The following is a 20,137-nucleotide window of genomic DNA, read 5'->3' as shown; positions in this document are numbered from 1 at the left end:
ATTTTGAAACACTTTTTGGTTTACCAAGAAGTCGATTTTGATGAATTGAATCGAACGAAGGAACGTGACATTATTCATACAAGGGTGAATTGTACAGTTCGTAATGGAAAAGGCTACAAATATCGGCATCATATGCTCTTTTTGTCCATACCATAATGAATATGGTAAAGAACATCAATAGTAATAGAATTAAAAATATGAATACGAAGAAATAGTGAAGAGACAATAGTATAATTATAGGAGTACGAAAGGAAATAGTAAGAGGAATGGAAAGAGGATGACGAATATTCAGAGAAGGTAGAATAAAAGAAAAACTAAGAGGAAGAAGAGATGAGCGGAATCTTCTCCGATTTCTCGAAAGCTTTTCATACAGTCTCCCGCTACACAAACTTGAAGATTTCGGATTCCATTCACTTTTTCTTTCATGGTTGAAGATCGTTTGTAGAAATAGGAAGTACAAAATCTTATTTATTTCTCGCCACTTCCGGAGTGCCTGAAGGCAGCATGCTTGGCCCTCTCCTTTATACTCAGCTGAGCTCACAAAGTATATTAATTTTGTTCGCATAACGGTACCCCGTAGCGGCATAAACTAATCGAGATAGATATAGACTTCTATATATCAAAATGAACTGGGCGAAAAAACAAATTCATTTAGCCATGTCCGTCCGTCCGTAAACACGATAACTTGAGTAAATTTTGAGGTACCTTGATGAAATTTGGTATGTAGGTTCCTGGGCGCTCATCTCAGATCGCTATTTAAAATGAACGAAATCGGACTACAACCACGCCTACTTTTTCGATATCGAAAATTTCGAAAAACCGAAAAAGTGCGATAATTCATTACCAAAGACGCGACGAAACTTGGTAGGTGGGTTGACCTTATGCCGCAGAATAGAAAATTAGTAAAATTTTGGCCAATGGGCGTGGCACCGCCCACTTTTAAAAGAAGGTAATTTAAAGGTTTTGCAAGCTGTAATTTGGCAGTCGTTGAAGATATCATGATGAAATTTGGCAGGAACGTTACTGCTATTACTATATGTGTGCTAAATAAAAATTAGCAAAATCGGATGACGAACACGCCCAATTAAAAAAAAAAAAATTTTAAGTCAAATTTTAACAAAAAATTTAATATCAACTCAGTAATGATATGGTGCAACAAAATACAAAAATAAGAGAAAATTTCAAAATGGGCCCTTTTTCATTTAATTTGTCTAGAATACTTTTAATGCCATAAGTCGAACAAAAATTTACCAATGCTTGTGAGATTTGGTAAGAGATTAGCTTCTATGGCGACAACTGTTCGCTGTGAAAATGGGCGAAATCGGTTGAAAACACGCCCAGTTTTTATACACAGTCGACCTTCTGTCCTTCCGCTCGGCCGTTAACACGATAACTTGAGCAAAAATCGATATATCTTTACTAAACTTAGTTCACGTACTTATCTGAACTCACTTTATCTTGGTATTAAAAATGGGCGAAATCCTGCTATGACCACGCCCACTTTTTCGATATCGAAAATTTCGAAAAATGCCATAATTCTATACCAAATACGAAAAAAGGAATGAAACATGGTGATTGGATTGGTTTTTTGACGCAAAATATAACTTTAGATAAAACTTTGTAAAATGGGTGTGACACCTACCATATTAATTAGAAAAAAATGAAAAAGTTCTGCAGGGCGATATCAAAAGCCCTTGGAATCATGGCAGGAATGCTGTTCGTGTACATAAATTAGCGGTACCAGACAGATGATGTTCTGGGTCACCCTGGTCCTCATTTTGGTTGATATCTCGAAAAGGCCTTCACATATTCAACTAAGCCACTTCCTTTTAAAACCCTCATTAATACCTTTAATTTGATACCCGTATCGTACAAACATTCTAGAGTCACCCCTGGTCCACCTTTATGGCGATATCTCGAAAAGGCGTCCACCTATAGAAGTAACGCCCGCTCCCTTTTAAAGTACTCATTACCACCTTTCATTTGATACTCATATCGTACAAACACACTCCAGGGTTACCCTAGGTTCATTTTCCTACATGGTGATTTTCCCTTATTTTGTCTCCGAAGCTCTCAGATGAGTATGTAATGTTCGGTTACACCCGAACTTAGCCTTCCTTTCGGAATCTGCCTCTGACCGGGATCGTTTAGGTGGAAAGTGATATAGTTGTGATCGCTGCCAGTCAGATCCTCTATGAATCTCCATCCAGCAGCGGTCAGCAGCAGGCTTTCTGACACTAGTGTTACATCGGGGATCGAGTATCCAAAGCCTGGCCGTCGGTATATAGGGGTCGTACCAGTGTTAAGCACGTTCAAACCGAGCCTGGCTGCCATCTCAAGGACTAACCTTCCACGGGTGTTAGTCTGCGGCATTCCCCATTCGACGGCTCTTGCGTTAGAGTCTCCCGCCACAACCAAGTTACTAGTTAAGTCCCTCAAGTCGTCTTCAATAAGTTCAAGCTTGTCCCTGAACGTTTGAATGAGATGATTCGTGGACAATTAGCAGCTTACTATTGTGGTATTATTCGTAGTTAGGTGGACGTAGCCTTGTCCGGCAACACGATTCACAATATTGGCATTTGCATCTGCCATCCAGATTGCGGCGGTGCCGGTGTTGTCTATGTGCCAATCATTTCGGGCTCTATAAGGTTCGCTGATGATAACGCAGTTAGCTTTATGGTCTAAGATCAACTGTTGTAGTAGCTCATCAGCAAGTCTGCTCCGGTTTAGGTTGCCTTGGATAAAACTAATCACTATTGAATTGAGATTTTGGCCTTTGCAACAGCGAGTGCCGCTCTGAAAATGCTGCATGCTCCAAATTCCAGGGACATGATCGAGCTTCTGTGTATTACACAGGTAACATTTTGCAGCTGCGGTACAGGCCGAAGCTTTGTGGCCGCTTTGCCCACACTTCCAGCAGGCGTTACTCCTGTCTGAACCCTTGCATTCAGCCTTCCGGTGTCCGTAGCCGAGACACCTAAAGCAGCGTTGCACTTCTGCTCGCTGTCTGATTCGGCACTCTATCCATCCGATAGGAATTTTACCTTTTTTGAGTAGGACGTTGCCAATATTCTCGTCCACTTCGTTGACCGCCATTTTCCGTTCTCTTTGGTTTGCTGCGAACACAGAGACACGGAGGGGTCTAGTAATTTCTTCTTCTCCGACCTCCCTTCTTATTGCGTCTTGGATTTCTGTTTCAGTTGTGAGACAGTCCACGCCAAGTACTTCCAACTTCATCCGCTTGGAAAGCTGTTGTGCTTCACCGACCTCTCCTACTGCACTACCTATAGCTACTCTGAAGGCCGTCTGGTCACTGCAGCGCGCCGTTTCAATCAGTACGTTATCAGATTTGGTTTTTGGTTCCGACCATACCACCGTACCTGTGTCATTAGGACGGAGCTGGCCGCGTATGGCCCCTAGTACCTGGGCATAACTTTTGCCTTCCACAGGTTTTACCACAAAAATTGCTGCTTGTCTCCTCTTTCTCGCCCGTTTTTGAGCTTTAGGAGCTTGGACGGGGGTTGCCTGCTTGGCTGGCTGGGCCCGCTGTTTCAGCCTCCGGCGCGCTACATTGGACCAGGACTCACCTTGTGAAAGCGTATTTGTTCTTTCATATCGTTTTTTTTTTTTGGCTTCCAAGTCATCTGAATGGTAATCTGAGCTCGTTCGTGCCCTCGTGTTTTTTCGGCCCGATTTTCTGCTCTCATCTACCTTTTGGGCCCTTAACGATCCCATGCAGCTTAGCGCTTCTTCGAGAAAAGCCATACCGTTTTTTATGTCCTTGGACACGGTCTTCTGCTTGAGAGCGGTTTCCTGCATCTCGCACAGCACTGATACTGGGTACTCCAGCAGCTCGTCGAAGATGGAATACGCTTTCATTATCTGGAACCCTTTTTATACTTCCCATTCTGGTAGGCTGGAGCGTGTGCAACGTAGTTTCCCTTGTTTTGCTCTTCTACCGTTTCACTTAACTGAACATTTTCCATCCTATAATGCCCGATGTTTGCTCATAAATTTTAAATCTCTCGCTAGTAGAGTACAATTCAGTATCTTATGTTCATCTATGACATTATAAATGGTTTAATTGAATGTGCAGTTTTGCTAGAGCGAATACGCTTTAATGTCCCAAATGAAATCTTTCGTTTTCTTTTCCAGTTTCATTCAGTTTCTGTTAGATCTAGCTATCATTATTTTGCCCCTATTACTAGAGCTGTAGTTAATAATATTCACCAAGAGCTAGCTCTTGACTTTGCAATGCCGAGAACTCAATAAGATCTTCAAAACGCAATGTACTGTAAGATTTTGTTATCATTTACTGAACATAGAAAGAATAATAATAATTTTTGTAAAATGGGCATTAATTTTTAGAAAAATTGTACACTATTTAAAATCTTTGGTCCGAGCCGAACTTGGATTTTCAGACCGAGGACTACGATATTTTACTCTTTTCATCAAAATCGACTTTCTGTTATTTCTTGGAAACACCTCATTGAAAACTTGGAAATTTATTCCCTTTAAAACACAATAGAAAGCACATTTACACGTACCTTCAAGTTGGGATGCGTTGTAAGGTTTTGGAATGTTAATTTTTGTGTTGCGCGACCTGTATTAAACTGTTATTCATTGCACTACGACAAAGTAAATTTTTTTTTTTGGATATTAGCCTACCTATTTTAAGATACTGTGAAGTGAGCAAAAATGTGATTTCACCGATTTTCGAAGTTAACCTCCCAAACATAGGTCGAAGTTTCAAAGGTTGAAATTTATACTTTCAAAATTTTTTTTGTAAAGGAATGTAATACAAAAAAAGTATGTAATATGGGCGGGATTCGCCTTTTTTCGCTTTTCAATGATATAAGTTTTTTCTCTGTATTATACTGGTTCGAAAGTCTGATCTTCAAAAAATTCAAACTTAATTTATTTCTGAAATTTTTTGTATCTGTTGAAAGAACAAAAATGTATGCCATTCAAATGAGAAAAAAAGCCAGACTATACCCTTACTATTATTTCATTAGGTTTTTTAAATGAATAATATATAAAAATATATGTTGGAGAGCCCAATTCCGAACTTTGAAAGCCATTGATATTTTTCGAAGTCTAACTTCGAAAAACGCAAAAATCATTCTTTTGCTTATGACTCGACTCTTCTCGTCAAATACCGTCCAGCTTCCTCTTTTTTTTTTGATAAAGCGCATAGGTAATGTCTATATTTTTATATTTCCAATTCCTATAATTGTGTAAATTTATTTGTGCTTATTTTTTAACTATGTGTTGTTGTTTTTTTTGGATATGGATTTTTTGTTTTAATTTTATAAGTGGTGTCCATGAGCAGAATGCGAGGCATGCAAGCAACGTACCTTAAACTTGTATTTATTTCTGTTTAAAAATATATGTTTTTTCACTTTCTTATTTGTTTATTACTTTAATGTTAACTTTTTTGTTTCGTTTCGTTGTGTATTAATAATGCCGAAATTGGCTTTCATTCGTTCGCTGCAAAAACATTTTGTAGCCTATGGTACGTTGAGCAATTCCAACACTCTGAGACGAGATTTTTATAGAGGCTCGCACGACTCTCTAACTGTGAAAGGTAAATAATCTAATAAATTCTCAAAATAAATGCTAAGAAAAAAATTCGATATGCATACATTAGGCCGGGTCGATTTGTGGGGAGGCAAAAAAATCACCCATTGCTATGTGAAAATCATATTGTAGGGATCAAAATAAAAAACTTTGCCGAAGGAACCATACCTCTAAAACGAATTCTGATGCCCCCCCCCCCCCTTTGGGTCGTAGGGGCAAATTTTGAAAAATCCCACTTTGAAATGCCTATGTTTTTTCTTTTTGGAGTTTATTTTTCTCTTTAGAAATTTATTTAGTCAGAACATATGTAAATGCAAAAATGAATTTAACTTAGTAATAGAAAAGAAATTTTAAAAAATTATTAGAAATTAGCGTTTTTACAACCCCCTTTTAAAACCAAGGCATCACTGTGATGCATTTGCATGTCGTAAACATAGTTGTGTGGGTTTTTTATTCAACCGTTTTAAAAAATGAAGGTATCACTGTGACACAATTGCAGATCGTAAAATTGCTTGTGTTGTTTTTTTAAGCCACCACAAGACACAGCAGGTAGAATTGAAATTGCCACTACCCAAAAGTTCCACCCAAAGGGGGGGGGGGGGGGGGGGGGGGGGGGGGACATCAGAATTCGTTTTAGAGGTATGGTTCCTTCGGCAAAGTTTCTTATTTTGATCCCTAGAATACGATTTTCACAGAGCAATGAGCGATTTTTAAATCGACCCGCCCTAGCATACATACATATGTATGTATATATAATATTTCGCATTGTTATGCGCTCACTTTTTGTATGCCTGCACAATATGAAGAGTAAGGCTCATGATACATTTAAGATTTCACCGGTAAAGCCATGCATATTATATTTCTGTCATTTAAATTTAACAAAGGGAATGTTATGTCATCTACTTACTTAAAATTATGACTAATTTGCCACGAAGCAACGCAAGCAAATTTACTATGCAAAGTGGTCCTGCTTTCAGGCCTTGCTTGGCATATTTCTTTAATATTATAAATAATTTTTTTTTATCCGCTGGCAAATTCTTAAATATTTGTATTTCGTTTTATATTCTATTTTTTTTTTTTTAACTTTGGTATCTACCAATCCAATTATAACATAAACTTTCTTCGAACTTTTGTAGTTTCAATGTAACAGTAAAACACTTTGAAATGTAAAGATTTGATTAACTCTCTTGTTTATAGTTACGAAAATATACCAGTACAATTTGAAATATATTGGATTCGGTAGGTTTTCAGTTTAATTTAAATTATTCCTTGATTACACCTGTGGGCACTTAAATAGCAGTAAGAGTTGTTAATAGTTGTTTATTGTTTTCTTTATTTTTGTTAATTGTGTAAAAAAAATTCAACTGAATTTCACAACGAAAATCATACCTATTTTTTAAACAAGGTTTCGAAAGTCGATGCAGTTTTGAAAACCTTCATGAAAATTTCAAAATGCTACTTACTTAATTAGCGCTTAACCGTTTAAACGATCCAAGAAGGCGCGTCAGAGGCTTCTTCGTTGGGATAACGGGCGCCAATTGATCACACCAAGAGAATTTGACTCGTTTTCCATTTGATCTTTCCAACGGAGTGGGGGCCACCCCTTCCTCTGCTTCCATAGGCGAAATCCGATAAGAATATTTTTTTAGCCGGCGGATCATCATCTTCAATTCGCATAACATGACCTAGCCAGCATAGCCGCGGTGTTTTTATTCGCTGGACCGCATAAAGCTCGTATAGCTCATCACTTAATCTTCCGGTACTCTTTTCTCTCGAATACTCCCACAGCATCCTCATATGATGTTGTCATGGTCCATGCTTCAGCACTATATAGCAGGACTGGTGCGATAAGTGACTTGTAGAAGATAATTTTCCTTTGCCGAGGGAACATTTAGTAGCAAAAGTGATTCTTCGCTGACTTTCAAACCTGATGTTGGTGTGTGTGTTAATGCTGGTTCCCAAATAAACGAAGTATTTTACTATTTCGAAATTATCGCTTTCAATAGTGCCGTGGTTGCAAAGCGGCAATCGCGCTGACTCTTTGCTTGGTGAAAGCATATACTTCGTTTTAATCTCATTTACCATCAAACCCAGATTCTTTTTTTTCCAGTATAGAGCGCGCAAAACTTACGGCGTGGGTGTTCAGGCCCATGATGATACGCCAGTAATTACTGGCTCTTTTTCCACTACTTGGCGCATAGTGTGTAGCCACACTAATAAGGTCCAATCAGCCGATTCACGATGGGTTTAAATCTCTATAAATACAGTTAAGCCTCTCGCTTCACAGGACCTTATGTGCGATACTTATAAGGCTGATTTCGCGATAGTTGGCGCAGTTTGCAGGATACCCCTTATTGTGGACTGGGCAAAGAACACTTGGCTACCAATCGTCGCGCGAGCACTCGTTCGCCCATATGTTGCAAAAAAAGATGAAACATGTGTCTTACGAACTCCTGGCCGCCGTGTTTAAATAGCTCCGCAGGTAATCCATTAGCGCCCGCAACCTTGTTGTTTTTTAATCTGGTTATCCTAAGTCTTGCTTCTTCATAGTCGGGTGGGGGCGTTTCATCGCGCTCACCATTTAGGAACACAGAGACGTGTTCCCTCCATACTCTAAGCATCCTCTGGACATGGGTTACCAGGTCGACGTTTTCGTTCTTACAGGAGTTATATATTTTGAAATTTTCATAAACTTGAAATTTCGAATTTTTTGTCAAAATTGGTTTACATAATTAACTCAAGTTTTTTTTAAGTTAACAATAAAAAATGACACATAATCTGTTAAAAATTATCGTTGCTATTATTTTGTGCACAGGTGGTTAGACAAGTATAACAGTTAATTTTGTTACGTACTCAGTGTAACAGTTTAAATTAAAATTTCGTTTCAATTATCTATAAGTTTGCGTTTGTTCTGTGTCGTAATCATACATATAACAGTTTCAAATATTGAATTATTAGCAAAGTTACGTTTGCATTAAATTGAGCTTATGTTAGGCATTGTATTCTTTTTTAAATAGTTCCACAACTTTTGTTCGATGTAAAGGTATTCTTATCGCTGTTAGAAAAAAAGCGCGTTCAAAGATATGTAGATCAACGGCAGATTTATGGAGGTAGTTTCTTTTTAACCTTACTACTTAAGAACATTTTCATGCGCTAAGAATAAGAATAGCTAGAAAGTTGTGGAGGTAAAGAATCTCAGCAAACTTGAAGTTTAAGCCCCACAATTAATTCATATGAGCTCTTTTCCGAACTCTCAAGCTAACTCTTAAAAATTGAATTTCAAGAAGCGTAATACTCAATAGAGGCCATTAGTTACGCAGTTGGAATACCGAAAAATGTGTAAGCACTAATAGGCCAAAGGCTAATAAGGATTTGGTATTGTAAATTTCCTTTTTCAAATTATTTCGTAATCATTACTGTTTTGGTCTCGGTTATGTAAAAAAAAGTTCAAAAGTATGTATATTGGAACGATTTTACATTCTGAAAATGAAAAATCACACTGAAGATGGCACAACACCGAAATTGGTTCAGCTCCAAATCAAATTTGACAAGGGATGGCGGAAAAGCGTTCCAATATACGTCAATTACCTACCCTGTCGAAAAATCAACAAAAAAAAGTGAACCAAACATGTATTTGTAAAATTTCTGGAAGGTGCAAATCCACTAGAACTCATCTCCTCTTGTTCTATGGACCGAAAGATGCCAGAGGCTTGAATGCACGTCGTAGTATATGGAAAGCATATACTTTAAAGTGTCTCGCGAATAGCTCATTTGCAACCAGTACAACACGGGACTGGTACATCGTTTTACTGCACAGTAATAATAGGCATGCCTAAAAGTATGCAATATTTTCATAAAATTCCCAGCACTTTTGTTCAAGACTTATTTCGAACGTCTTCTTAACTAGAATTCTATTGAAGCTGCAATATTCGATCGTTAATTATTTTTGAGACGTACATATCTATCTGCATCACTTAAACTTTGAGTCTGGTCACATACATGTGTTGTTGATCTATTTTTAGGCGCATTACTTTCAAAAGTTTAGGTCGTATAATAGACATGTTTTTTTGTTTTTATGCATGACGACGTTAACAAAAATATGATGTTACATAAAAATATTGTAATAAATATCAATTTATGTGTGTACATATAAAATTACGTATTCTTTACATATAACCCTATTTCATTTCTGTAATTTTAATCAACATCTGCATATACTTATATGTATTTTTTAAACAGAATCACCTGATGAATACCCAAGCACAAGTTCAACACCGATTGGGCGCAGGGGATCATATAAAGCATCAAGAGGTTGGTGTTGGGTATTAATTTAAGATATATATTTTTACTTTGCATTCTTTGGTTTTTGTTTTTAAAACAAAATACATATATGCCTATATTTGTATTATTTACACTGCAATATATTCAGAGTCATTGTCTGGGGGCAAAAAGAAACCAATTCAGGTTGGAAAGTAACCATTGTTCTGAGTACATTTTAGAAAACATCTAATGTATTCAAGAAAGTGTAAAATATATTTCCGGATAGTCAATGATATTTCAGAAACCTAGAATTAATTCAAGTGGACTCTTGAAACTGTGGTGTACTTCAGAATCCGCAAGTTGTAGTTGTTCTGCAAGTTGTTCAAGAAAAGAATTTCAGAAACAATAAAATGAACACTTTACTAATATTTTTTTCTTAAAATGTTTCTTATTATATTTCTGGTAACATAATTATGCTACGCTATTTGGACCAGATCCCTATTTCCTTTTATGTGTAAATAGAGTTAAAAGCTAATTCGATGGCAAACGGTATTAATTTATTAGATGAGAAACGTGAATAGAATAGAATAGAATAGAATAGAATAGAATAGAATAGGATATGAATTAAGGTAAAGCCACGTCACATAAGCAGTTTTTCATATGGATGCGTTCTTATGCATTATAAGTAGATTGCACGTATTTTTATGGAGAACCGTAGATTGAGAGACACTGGCGCCATCTGAGATGAAAAAGTAGGCAACTGGCAACTTTTGTTGCAAGCAAGGCATAAGAAGAAGCATTTGACATTTGCTTTGGCTAAGGGTGCTGGCACACTTTGCAAGTGAAATTATTTTTACACTCGTTGGTAACTTTTCTAAAGTTTATCACAGTTAAAAACTGCAATTTAACGGATGAATAGGCCCCAAAATATGTTAGAAAATATATTTCTTGTATCGTTAGAGTGTATGTAACAGTGATTCGCAAAATTTTGTATATGAATGGCTAAGGCGAAATAAACTTCAATTGCCAAGTCTGAAGTTCCTTCATATTTACAAACACAACAACTTGGGTGATTGTGGCGATGTTACTGGAATACATAAGATTGCGTTGAACGCATCTATGTGAAAAGATTCATTTTGTGTGGGCCATTAGCTGCGGTTGAACGTGGCAAGGTTGCATTTAGGCCTACCCTAGTTGGTATGACTTAAGTAAAACAGTGTTTACATATGTAAAGTTATTTTCGTCCTCCGAAGTACTATAGTCTCTAAAGTAATTTTAAGAGTTTTTAAAATACAATTTAACGTTCGGAAATTACTTTTAATTTCTTAAATATCATTGAATGTTCTAAAAATCAATTTACGACTTCTTAAGGACATTTGATGATATATTTTGAGCTATTAGGCCCACTTGCTGAACTGTAAGTTATAATTTTAAATCGGAGTTGTCGGCTTAACTCTGAGGGGTTAAACTAATACATTTTTGTCAAGTTATTTTTAATTAACTCTTCATTAAAAAGATAAATTTGCCTTTGGCAAGTGGTCTTTAGAATACATATTAAGATTTTCAAGAACAGTTAACTATTTTGAGGCACATTTTACGGTTTCTGCAGTACATTTGACAATTTTGAAGTATATTAGATGATTTCTGAAGGAAGTTGTAATAGGGCTGATTACATTGAACACTATGGCTCAATTATATGGTTGTCTCAACTCATCAGCAGATCTATTTTATTTTTCATTTCACTGGCATAGGGATTGTCAAAAGGAGATGGCAAACGCAAAATATAACCAATACATTAACAATTATTTACTGCCGTGGTGCTGAATTTTTTATTAAGAAATAGTTTCACATCACTAAGTAATTTTTTTAGTAAATGCATCCAATTTAGCGGATTATTTTCCAACCTCAAGAATTGCAAAGTTGTGTGTGTTCTCTCCATTCCATTCGCCCAATACCAACACACAGATTTTGACAATCTGAACAAAGGTGTGTTGTTGCTGTAGAGATGAGCCAACCATATAGTTCAACCATGATTCAACACGGTGTCTATAGACCACAACCCCAGTAAGGCATAGCTTGACGGCAACCATGGCATCCATAAATATAAATTATAGCAAAAAGTAGCAGCAAATTTGGTAAAAAGTATGTTTAAATACTCCGAAAAGAATGATTTTATTATTTGATTGACAAAATAAAAAGGACGCCACTCACTTTCGCTACCCAAAAATAGAATTAGGTTTAATCTGGCTACAACGGCATTCATGATTGATTGTCATGCTGCTCTGTCGCGCCGAAAATAACGACCCTCATAAGAACATCTGTAAAAATAGTTTAACAGATGTCGCTTTCTAGTCAATTTCCTATTGGAAAAGTATGAGAAAGTGTTGCATACTTTAAGAGAGCATATTTAGATGTGTGGCAATTTATGGCAAAGTAGCTTTGAATCGAATTTTTCGTTTTCTTTTACCACAATAAAAGAAAAAGGTCAACATAAAACCTTGATATAGTTTCCGGCCAAGAATTTTATTATATTTTATCGACTGCTAAGTGGAATATCACCCTCTCTCGGCTGACGTTTCGAAAATGTACAATCTCAGTTATATTTGAATAACGCTCTTCATCACTTTTTTTTTTAAAAACGTCCTAAGTCGCAATTTTGTTGAATAACGTCTTATATCATAATTCAGTTGAAGTTTATAAAGAAATTTTAGGATAGGGCTTTTATCAACCGTATACCGAGATAGGGTGTTTTTTCAAAAATAATCTGTGATGGGCATTTCGAACTGGCAGTCGAGTAATTTTATATTCCACTCGACCAATGAAATCAGCAAAATCGTCGACTTAATAAAAATCTAAAATTATTTAGTTTTTTAAAATACTTTTGTAAACAAAAAACTTTAGCTCGAATATATAAAACCTTTTCATCCTGAGCTTGGAATCATTTAAGCCCTCAGACAATCCCGCTAAAATCGATGCAGAGGGTTCTAGATAATGTAATTATTTTACACTACATAAACACATACATACAAAAACACAAATGCAAATGCATGTAACTGTGGTGAATTTAGACTTTTAGCAGATGACGACTAAAACTTTGTCGGCAAATTGTATATATGTATTTATTTTCTATATCATTTAAACTATATTATATAATTACGTACGATATTATGTATTAAGCAACAATATTTTATATAAAACAAAAAAAAAGGTGTTGGGGATTGGTTCAGGTTTATACAAAATGATTTAATCATTTAAGTTGTTATTTTAACACAGTCAAGTTTTTTTGTATTTTTCTTTTTCATATGCCTGCATATTTATTTTAACAAATTTCTATATTATTATAATTCTAAGAAATTTCGCTCTATTACCAAATTTTGCCACAATATCGTATATGATTAATACTTTTTATGAAAAAAAAAAATTTTTATAAGTACATATAAACCAAAACAAACGCCTGTATTATGGGCCTTTTTCCAGAACCAACCGTCGATCGAGGCCGCTCACGTATATCTGTAGCTAAAGGAAGTAGCCTTAATTTCCGTGGTCGCAAGTCGAATTCGCTTATGAATCTGTGTGGTAAGCAACGAAGACCATTTACAAAACAACAAAAAAAAAATATTGAAACAAAAATTTTGAATTTTTTTGTGTACGCTAAAATAAATCAGCTTTTATCAAATAGCGTAGCCTTAAAAACAACTTGTACAACAAGACAAAATTTGCTTACTCCTCTCTGGTGGTTGGTGATTTGGTTATTGTTTTGGTTTTGGGTTCTTATTTTTTACACTCGTTGTTGTTCAAGTACTTTAATGAGTCAATGACACTTACATACATATGTGCGAACGTCATTTTGTGTTGCTTTTAATATATGTGACCCGGTCTATGAAAAGGTGGCTTTTGACTCAAAAAAAATGTTTCCACTTTTTTTCTGGTCTCGATAGTTTTCGAGACGCCCTTTCACGTGGTGAAAACTAGAAAGTCCTAACTTGCTTAGAAGTGTACTAAAAATGTAGAGAAAGAAGAGCACAAATGAAAGACGATGAAGCCTTTGGTTCCTTCGATGCCACTTTGGTGGCTGGTGAAGCATCCTCAGATTTTTTGATAGCATATTTTTCGATGGCAATGGAGCCAAAATATCGGTCAGAAACTGGTTTGTGCTTTGCTTTTTGGGCATGACTGTTCATAATGCAAAAGAAAAACTACTAAGAAACTGAAAAAATGCATTGTTTATCTTTAACAGCTGTTTCTCGCAATTTCTTTTTTGAATCATAAGCCACCTTTTCATAGACCGGATCACATATATCTACATACTTAATATTAAAAAAAAAGTAGCTGACAACATTTATCTTGTGATATAATAAAAAGAATTTTTAGATACATGTGTACAATAGTTATGTATATTAGGGTAGGGTGGAAAAATAACCCTTTGCTTTTAAAGAGGAATTTATAGCTTATAAAAATTGCAAACTAAAAATGATCTAAATTTGGGATATCCATATAAACAAATTTTATTAATTATTTTCTTCGTTTATTTATTTTCGTTAAGATATTATTATTTTAAGGCCTTCCATTATTTAGATCTATTGTACTTGACCTTTCAGTCAATTACTGTATGTGAAGGCTTTGAATGTATTTAAGTAGTTCTTCAGGCTTTTTATTGCAAGGGATTAAGAATAGCGCAACATAAATCGAAGAGTATTTGCCCTGCCAGAGCGATGAAACCGCAGATAATGTGAACCGGAATTTCATCCTCCAGCTCACAAAAGCGAAAGATTTGTGTATCGGCTAGATTTAACTTACTAAAGTGATATCGTAGCTTACAGTACCCAGTAAGAGTTCGTAGGTTCTCTCTCCTTAGATTAATGAGTTTGGCTCGTGTTGTCTGAACTGCTTTGTCCCCAGCTAATTATGGCTTCCATAGTGTGTACCTTTATGAGTCTATAGAAGGGCTCTGGAGGGGGGTATTGCCACTAAAGCACTAAGTGCATCTGTAGGGTACGTTCTCATTGCACCCGTTATGTCAATGCAAACTAGTCGATGCAGTTTGCGTAATTTTGCTCTTGCTGTACTTTGCGTGGTCTTCGGCCACCAAACTAAGGAAGCACAGGTGACAATTGACTTCACAACAGTGTTAAACGTCTCGTAAACCATTTTGGGAGATAGCCTCCATGTTTTGCTATAGAGTTGAGTGCAGGCAAAGAAAGCTCATATTGCTTTGTTCAAGGTAGCATCTAGATGAGAATTCAAGGTTGGGGTTCTGTACAGTCTAACCCTCAGGTATTTTGAAAAGCGGATTTTGGTGCCACCCAGGGATGGTTTTTGCATGGATAGTCCTTTGTTTGTACACCAACTTTCTATGATGCGCATGGCTTGTTGCATTGTTAATTAGATATAGATTCCTCGTGCATCCCTTTTATATAGATAATAACTATTCTGCATATCCTAGTGTGTCAAGCCCATTGGGTTTCGGTGATTGATAGAGGTCATCTATGACTAGGGTCCACATGTGAGAACATAGTACACTCCATTGAGGGCATCTCCCAGTGGCCACGATTTATTCAGTTGTCCCTCCCAGCTTCCGACTGATTTTTCTTTTCTTTAGCATGGATAGCACCCAGCGAATAATCATTGGGCTTATATCTTTGCCAATCATAGATTGTTCGATAGCCTGGTGTGTCGTGTTATCGAAAGCCTCTAAAATGTCAATTATAGCTCAGAGTGCCAGATTTTAGACTCCAACGCTTTTTAAATTTTCTCGTAAGGTTATAAATAGACGTCTACGTTGATTTCCCTGATTAATATTGATTGATTCCTACACAGGGGAGTTTGTACATACTTTAGGTAAACGTTTCCAAATTCATATGAAGGTTGTTAAATGCTTCTGAAATTTTTGAAATGTTTATAATTGACAAGAAAATAACGTAAAGAGAAATAGCTTATAAAAGTTGTTATTAATTTCTGCTCTTGTTTTCGTGTTCACAGCTGAATGTAGATTTGTTTCTTCTTATACTACAGATTTTACCAAATTTCCCCTCCACCCTAATATACATACATACACTTTTTGAAAGTTGATTTATTAAAACTAGTGCTCTTTCACAGGGGGCAATTCGTAATAGCATACAAACCAGCCTCCTAGTTAGAAATATGATGCTATATTACATAGTGTTTTGTAAATTTTTGTTCTAATTTGATCTACTTTTTTGGTTGTGGCTAATGACATTCATATATCATATATAAAAATGATTTTATTGTGTGCGCACATTCTGTATACATTTGAGTTGAGTAACACTTTTCTTAATTCCATTATTAATATACATTTTCGTAATCTTATAAAAAAAATTGAAAAATTAAAAGTATGAAATTGAAAAACTGAGAAAAGTTTGGTATTAAAGATCCACTTTACGATAAGCATACATATGAATTTATCTAATCTGTTTTCTTTATAAAATATTTCCTTGTAAATTTGTTTTTGATTATGCTCTAATCTTCGAGCTATTTATTCGTGAATGCCATTTTTTAACAAAAAATATTCTAAAAAAACTTAATACAAAAGTAAATTTTCTTGTGGTAATGTTAGAAGCAACGAGTTCATTTTGTTTTCTTTGTTATTGTATGTTTATAATATTTTAATTGTTCTGCGTTAGAAAATATTTAGTTAAACTTTAAAATATTCAACTTTTTTGTAGTTATTTCTAAAACTGAAGTAATTGAAATCGTACCCAAATCGGTATAGTAACCACGCCCATTTATAAAAAAAAACCGAAATGTCTCAATCTAAACGCTACTTGATTTTTGCAGTATGAATCTAAATTCTAAATACAACTCTGCAATCTTCGAAAAAACAGTACGAACTAAAAATTATTTTGTATGAAAAAAAAGCAAAAATCACGTTGCCTACACTTAGGCGCATTTCTTTCTTACTGAGGACTTGGTCACACTTAGAAATTCATAATACTTTTGGACTTATTTCGCAATAACAATTAAAATTTTTTTTTGTAGTTTCGATTTTACTTCCTTAAGTCGGTTTCATGTTTGTCAAATTTCAGTAAAAAAGTAGTGTATGTTGCAATAGATTTTTGAGTAACTTCCCATGGATTTGTTGTCTTGAAACTTGGAATATACTTCAGAGCTCGATAGCAATGCAATAAAAGGGGAAAGAATAGTTACTACGTGGTGGCGGGAACGTAATAATTAAAAACTCGTCCGAATTCGAAAATTTTTAAGTAACTTCACTTAACACAGATATAATGCTGATGAATTTTGATTTCAAAATTTTCAAGATAGTTTTGTAGACAGAAAAATATCGTTTTGTCATCGGAAACTTTCGATTAGTTATCGACTTTTATAGTCAAATCTATTATCGATTTCTAATCGAAAAACTATCGATTTTCTATTGAAAATTTTCGATTTGTCATCGGAAACTTTCGATTACAAATCGATATTTTTTTTGATTAAGAATCGATATTTTTTAACAAAATTATTTTTTCGGTAGTATTTTTTAGTGGTAACTTTTTCGATAAAAACCCGACAACTCGTCGCTAATTAATCGACAATTCTTTGATAAAAGTCGTCAATAGCAAACCAATAATATGCCGATAACAATCCGTTAATGATAAAAGCCCGATAATTTTCCGTATTCATAAATGAGTGTCGCTAATATAATCCCGAAATTATTTGAAAAAAAATATTCCGAAATGATCCCGAAGTAAAATATTCTCGAAATTATCCCAAAATTATCCCCGAAAAGTACCGAAATTATCTATAAGTGGCCCTATAAAAAGTCCCTGCATAACCACAATAATTTACTATAGGACGAAGTATGGTTTTTGAGGTAGTTTACATTAGTTAATTCTAACAGAGCAGCGAAGGATTTACCAACTTATTTCGGTCGCAAAAAAACACACTAAATGACCTCAGTGGTAGTGAGAAAACATTTGAAAATAAAAACCACTCTCTAAGACCGAGAAAGATCAAAAATAAACATATCTCACTCAAAAAGCAACAAAACATTTGATCTTGGATGTTGATTTTTATCCGTGATAAACCGAACTGCTTCTCCTCGTTAACCGTTAAATGCAGTCTCTGGAAATTTTTTATTTGAATATGCAGCAAAATCGATTTTAAGACTTCAGGGTTTATTGCAAATCAAAAAAATAAAGCAAAGAATTTTTCATAAGCGTCAAACTTTTATTATTTCTTTATTTCAACTAAATCGTTTATATATCACATAAGTACATAAATATACAAGCTCGTCTATTTTAAAAAGTCACGAGCTTAGTTCTGTGAGTACCATTCTACATACTTACATACATACAATCCAATTATTTCTAATATTTATCAAATTGTTTGTGGTTAACTCATTGCACAATAGCCATAACACAAATTATGTACATACATACTAATCAACAAATTTATTTTAATACTAAAATTTAATTTAAATACTAAAATTAAATTTAAAAAAAAAATATTAAATTCAACTCAAACACACTACTTAAATTATGTAAAAAATAAATTTTTCTAATTTTACTAAAAAAAAGGCACAGCATATCACTTTAAAATATTACACAAAAGCTCAAAACAACTTACCAAACTTAAAAAATATTTTAAAACATTTTCATAATATTTGGCAAATATTAAATTATGCATATGCGTTGTTGTTTGTTTTTTTTTATCTTTTTTCCAAACTAACATCATACAATTCCGCAAACTAAACGTACTCACTCACTCGCTCGCCGTCATTAATGAATTGAAAAACAAAACAAACAAAAAAATGAAATTTTATCAATCGTATATTGAACATAAACTGTACTACTACTACTTTACTCAAATTTAAAACAAACAAACCAAAACAAAAAATATTTAAATCATCCATAATATGTGTATGCCTGTGTGCCTGCCTGCCTGACTGCCCATTTAACAACTTTAAATTCGTTTGTTGTTGGTTGTATTGAATGTTGTTTCGAAAACACACCTTGGCCTAGATACAGATTCTGGATTGGGTCGTGCCACTCCACCACGTCGTGCACCATCACCAGGAATGGCTTCAGGTAGGCATATGCCATCACCATCGGGACCGGGCTCACTGCCACCAGGTTTGATATCGAAACGACGCGGCTTCGATGATGGAACGGGCTTACTCTCAGCCAATCTTGGCTCAATGGAATATTCGGGTTTGTATTTTTTCTCTTCGTTAGTGCATAATAAGAAAACAATATATGTTCAAGCATTTCATTTTGATTGAAACTACACATTCACGTTCGCACTCATACACACAAAAAAGAGCATTAAAGCACACTGATGCATTACATCGATAATTGTAAATACACAGATTTTTTCATGATTTTATCATTTCATATCATTATTATATCAAACTTCGTAAAATTTTATTTTGTTTTATTTGCGAGTGTGGAAGTCCATATTCACTATAAACTTCTTTTGTTAGTTATTCAAATATTGTGTATGATTGGAAGGTTAACCCTTTCGCCACTACTGGACAATACATCCCACATTCGAACAACGAATATTTTTTATATATGAAAACTTTTATCTGAATTGCCACAGTTTTGGTTACATTTACCAACCAAACCATATTTTCCCCGTTATGTCTTAATTTATCAAATAAATAATGAAGAAATAAAAGGTACATCTATTGAGTTGTTATTGTTAATCATGTGGCCCCTTATATCCCTACCAATTTCTTAAGTATTTTGAATACTATTTTTTCAAATATTCTCGAATTTTAAAAATAGATGTCAAAAAACTATAAGGAGAGTGAAGAGAAAACTCGGCAGCTAAAGGGTTAACATAATTTAAAATTTTTAAAAATAGAAACCCAGTTACTCAAACCCGTAGCTACTGTACGGTACATACTTCATTCAGTATGGTGACAAATCACCCAAAATACAAAATTGTTAATACAGTTGCGAAAACTAAAATAAAAGTTTCTATTTTTAGCAATTTGTTCATCAATTATATAACTATTTTATCTATCCGACAATGTAAAAAAAAAACCATAAGTATGCAACCGGATACCAAAAACGCTTCCGAAAAATTTCTAGAATTTTGCATGAAAGTTTTGGTTTTTTTTTATTTGGGGGTTTTATGGCCCCGTGGAAGAAAATTTAAAACACCGTTCGGAACTTTCCTGCAAAATTCTGGAATTTTCGAAATTTTTCGATTCTTTTGATATTAGATTAGGCTGAATGGCTGTCAATGTGCCACACTTAGGCGAGTCAAACTAGGCTCGTTGTGATACCACGAAAAGACACACTTAGCGCCGGGTAATTGCAGATGAGGTGAA

The 20,137-nt window shown here is 34.9% G+C and overlaps 1 protein-coding gene across 20 annotated transcripts in view; it reads left to right on the top strand.

Annotated features, from left to right (window-relative positions):
* Positions 1-20,137, top strand: part of Patronin (calmodulin-regulated spectrin-associated protein patronin) — a 108,015-nt gene that overhangs the window by 69,778 nt on the left and 18,100 nt on the right. For 6 of the 20 annotated variants that reach the window (XM_067772163.1, XM_067772162.1, XM_067772165.1 and 3 more), the window contains 4 exons: positions 5,510-5,587; positions 9,820-9,891; positions 13,318-13,416; positions 18,819-19,007. The exons of 1 other annotated variant lie outside the window; for it this stretch is intronic. In XM_067772163.1, coding sequence (XP_067628264.1) covers positions 5,510-5,587; positions 9,820-9,891; positions 13,318-13,416; positions 18,819-19,007 — 438 coding nt within the window. The remainder of the gene's footprint in view (positions 1-5,509; positions 5,588-9,819; positions 9,892-13,317; positions 13,417-18,818; positions 19,008-20,137) is intronic. 13 more of the 20 variants (XM_067772181.1, XM_067772174.1, XM_067772180.1 and 10 more) reach the window with 10 other exon arrangements.

The sequence above is a fragment of the Eurosta solidaginis genome, chromosome 3, assembly GCF_040869045.1.
Source record: "Eurosta solidaginis isolate ZX-2024a chromosome 3, ASM4086904v1, whole genome shotgun sequence".
Lineage (NCBI taxonomy): Eukaryota > Metazoa > Arthropoda > Insecta > Diptera > Tephritidae > Eurosta > Eurosta solidaginis.
Note: the sequence above shows the minus strand (reverse complement) of the source record. Positions and strands in the feature narration are given on the sequence as shown.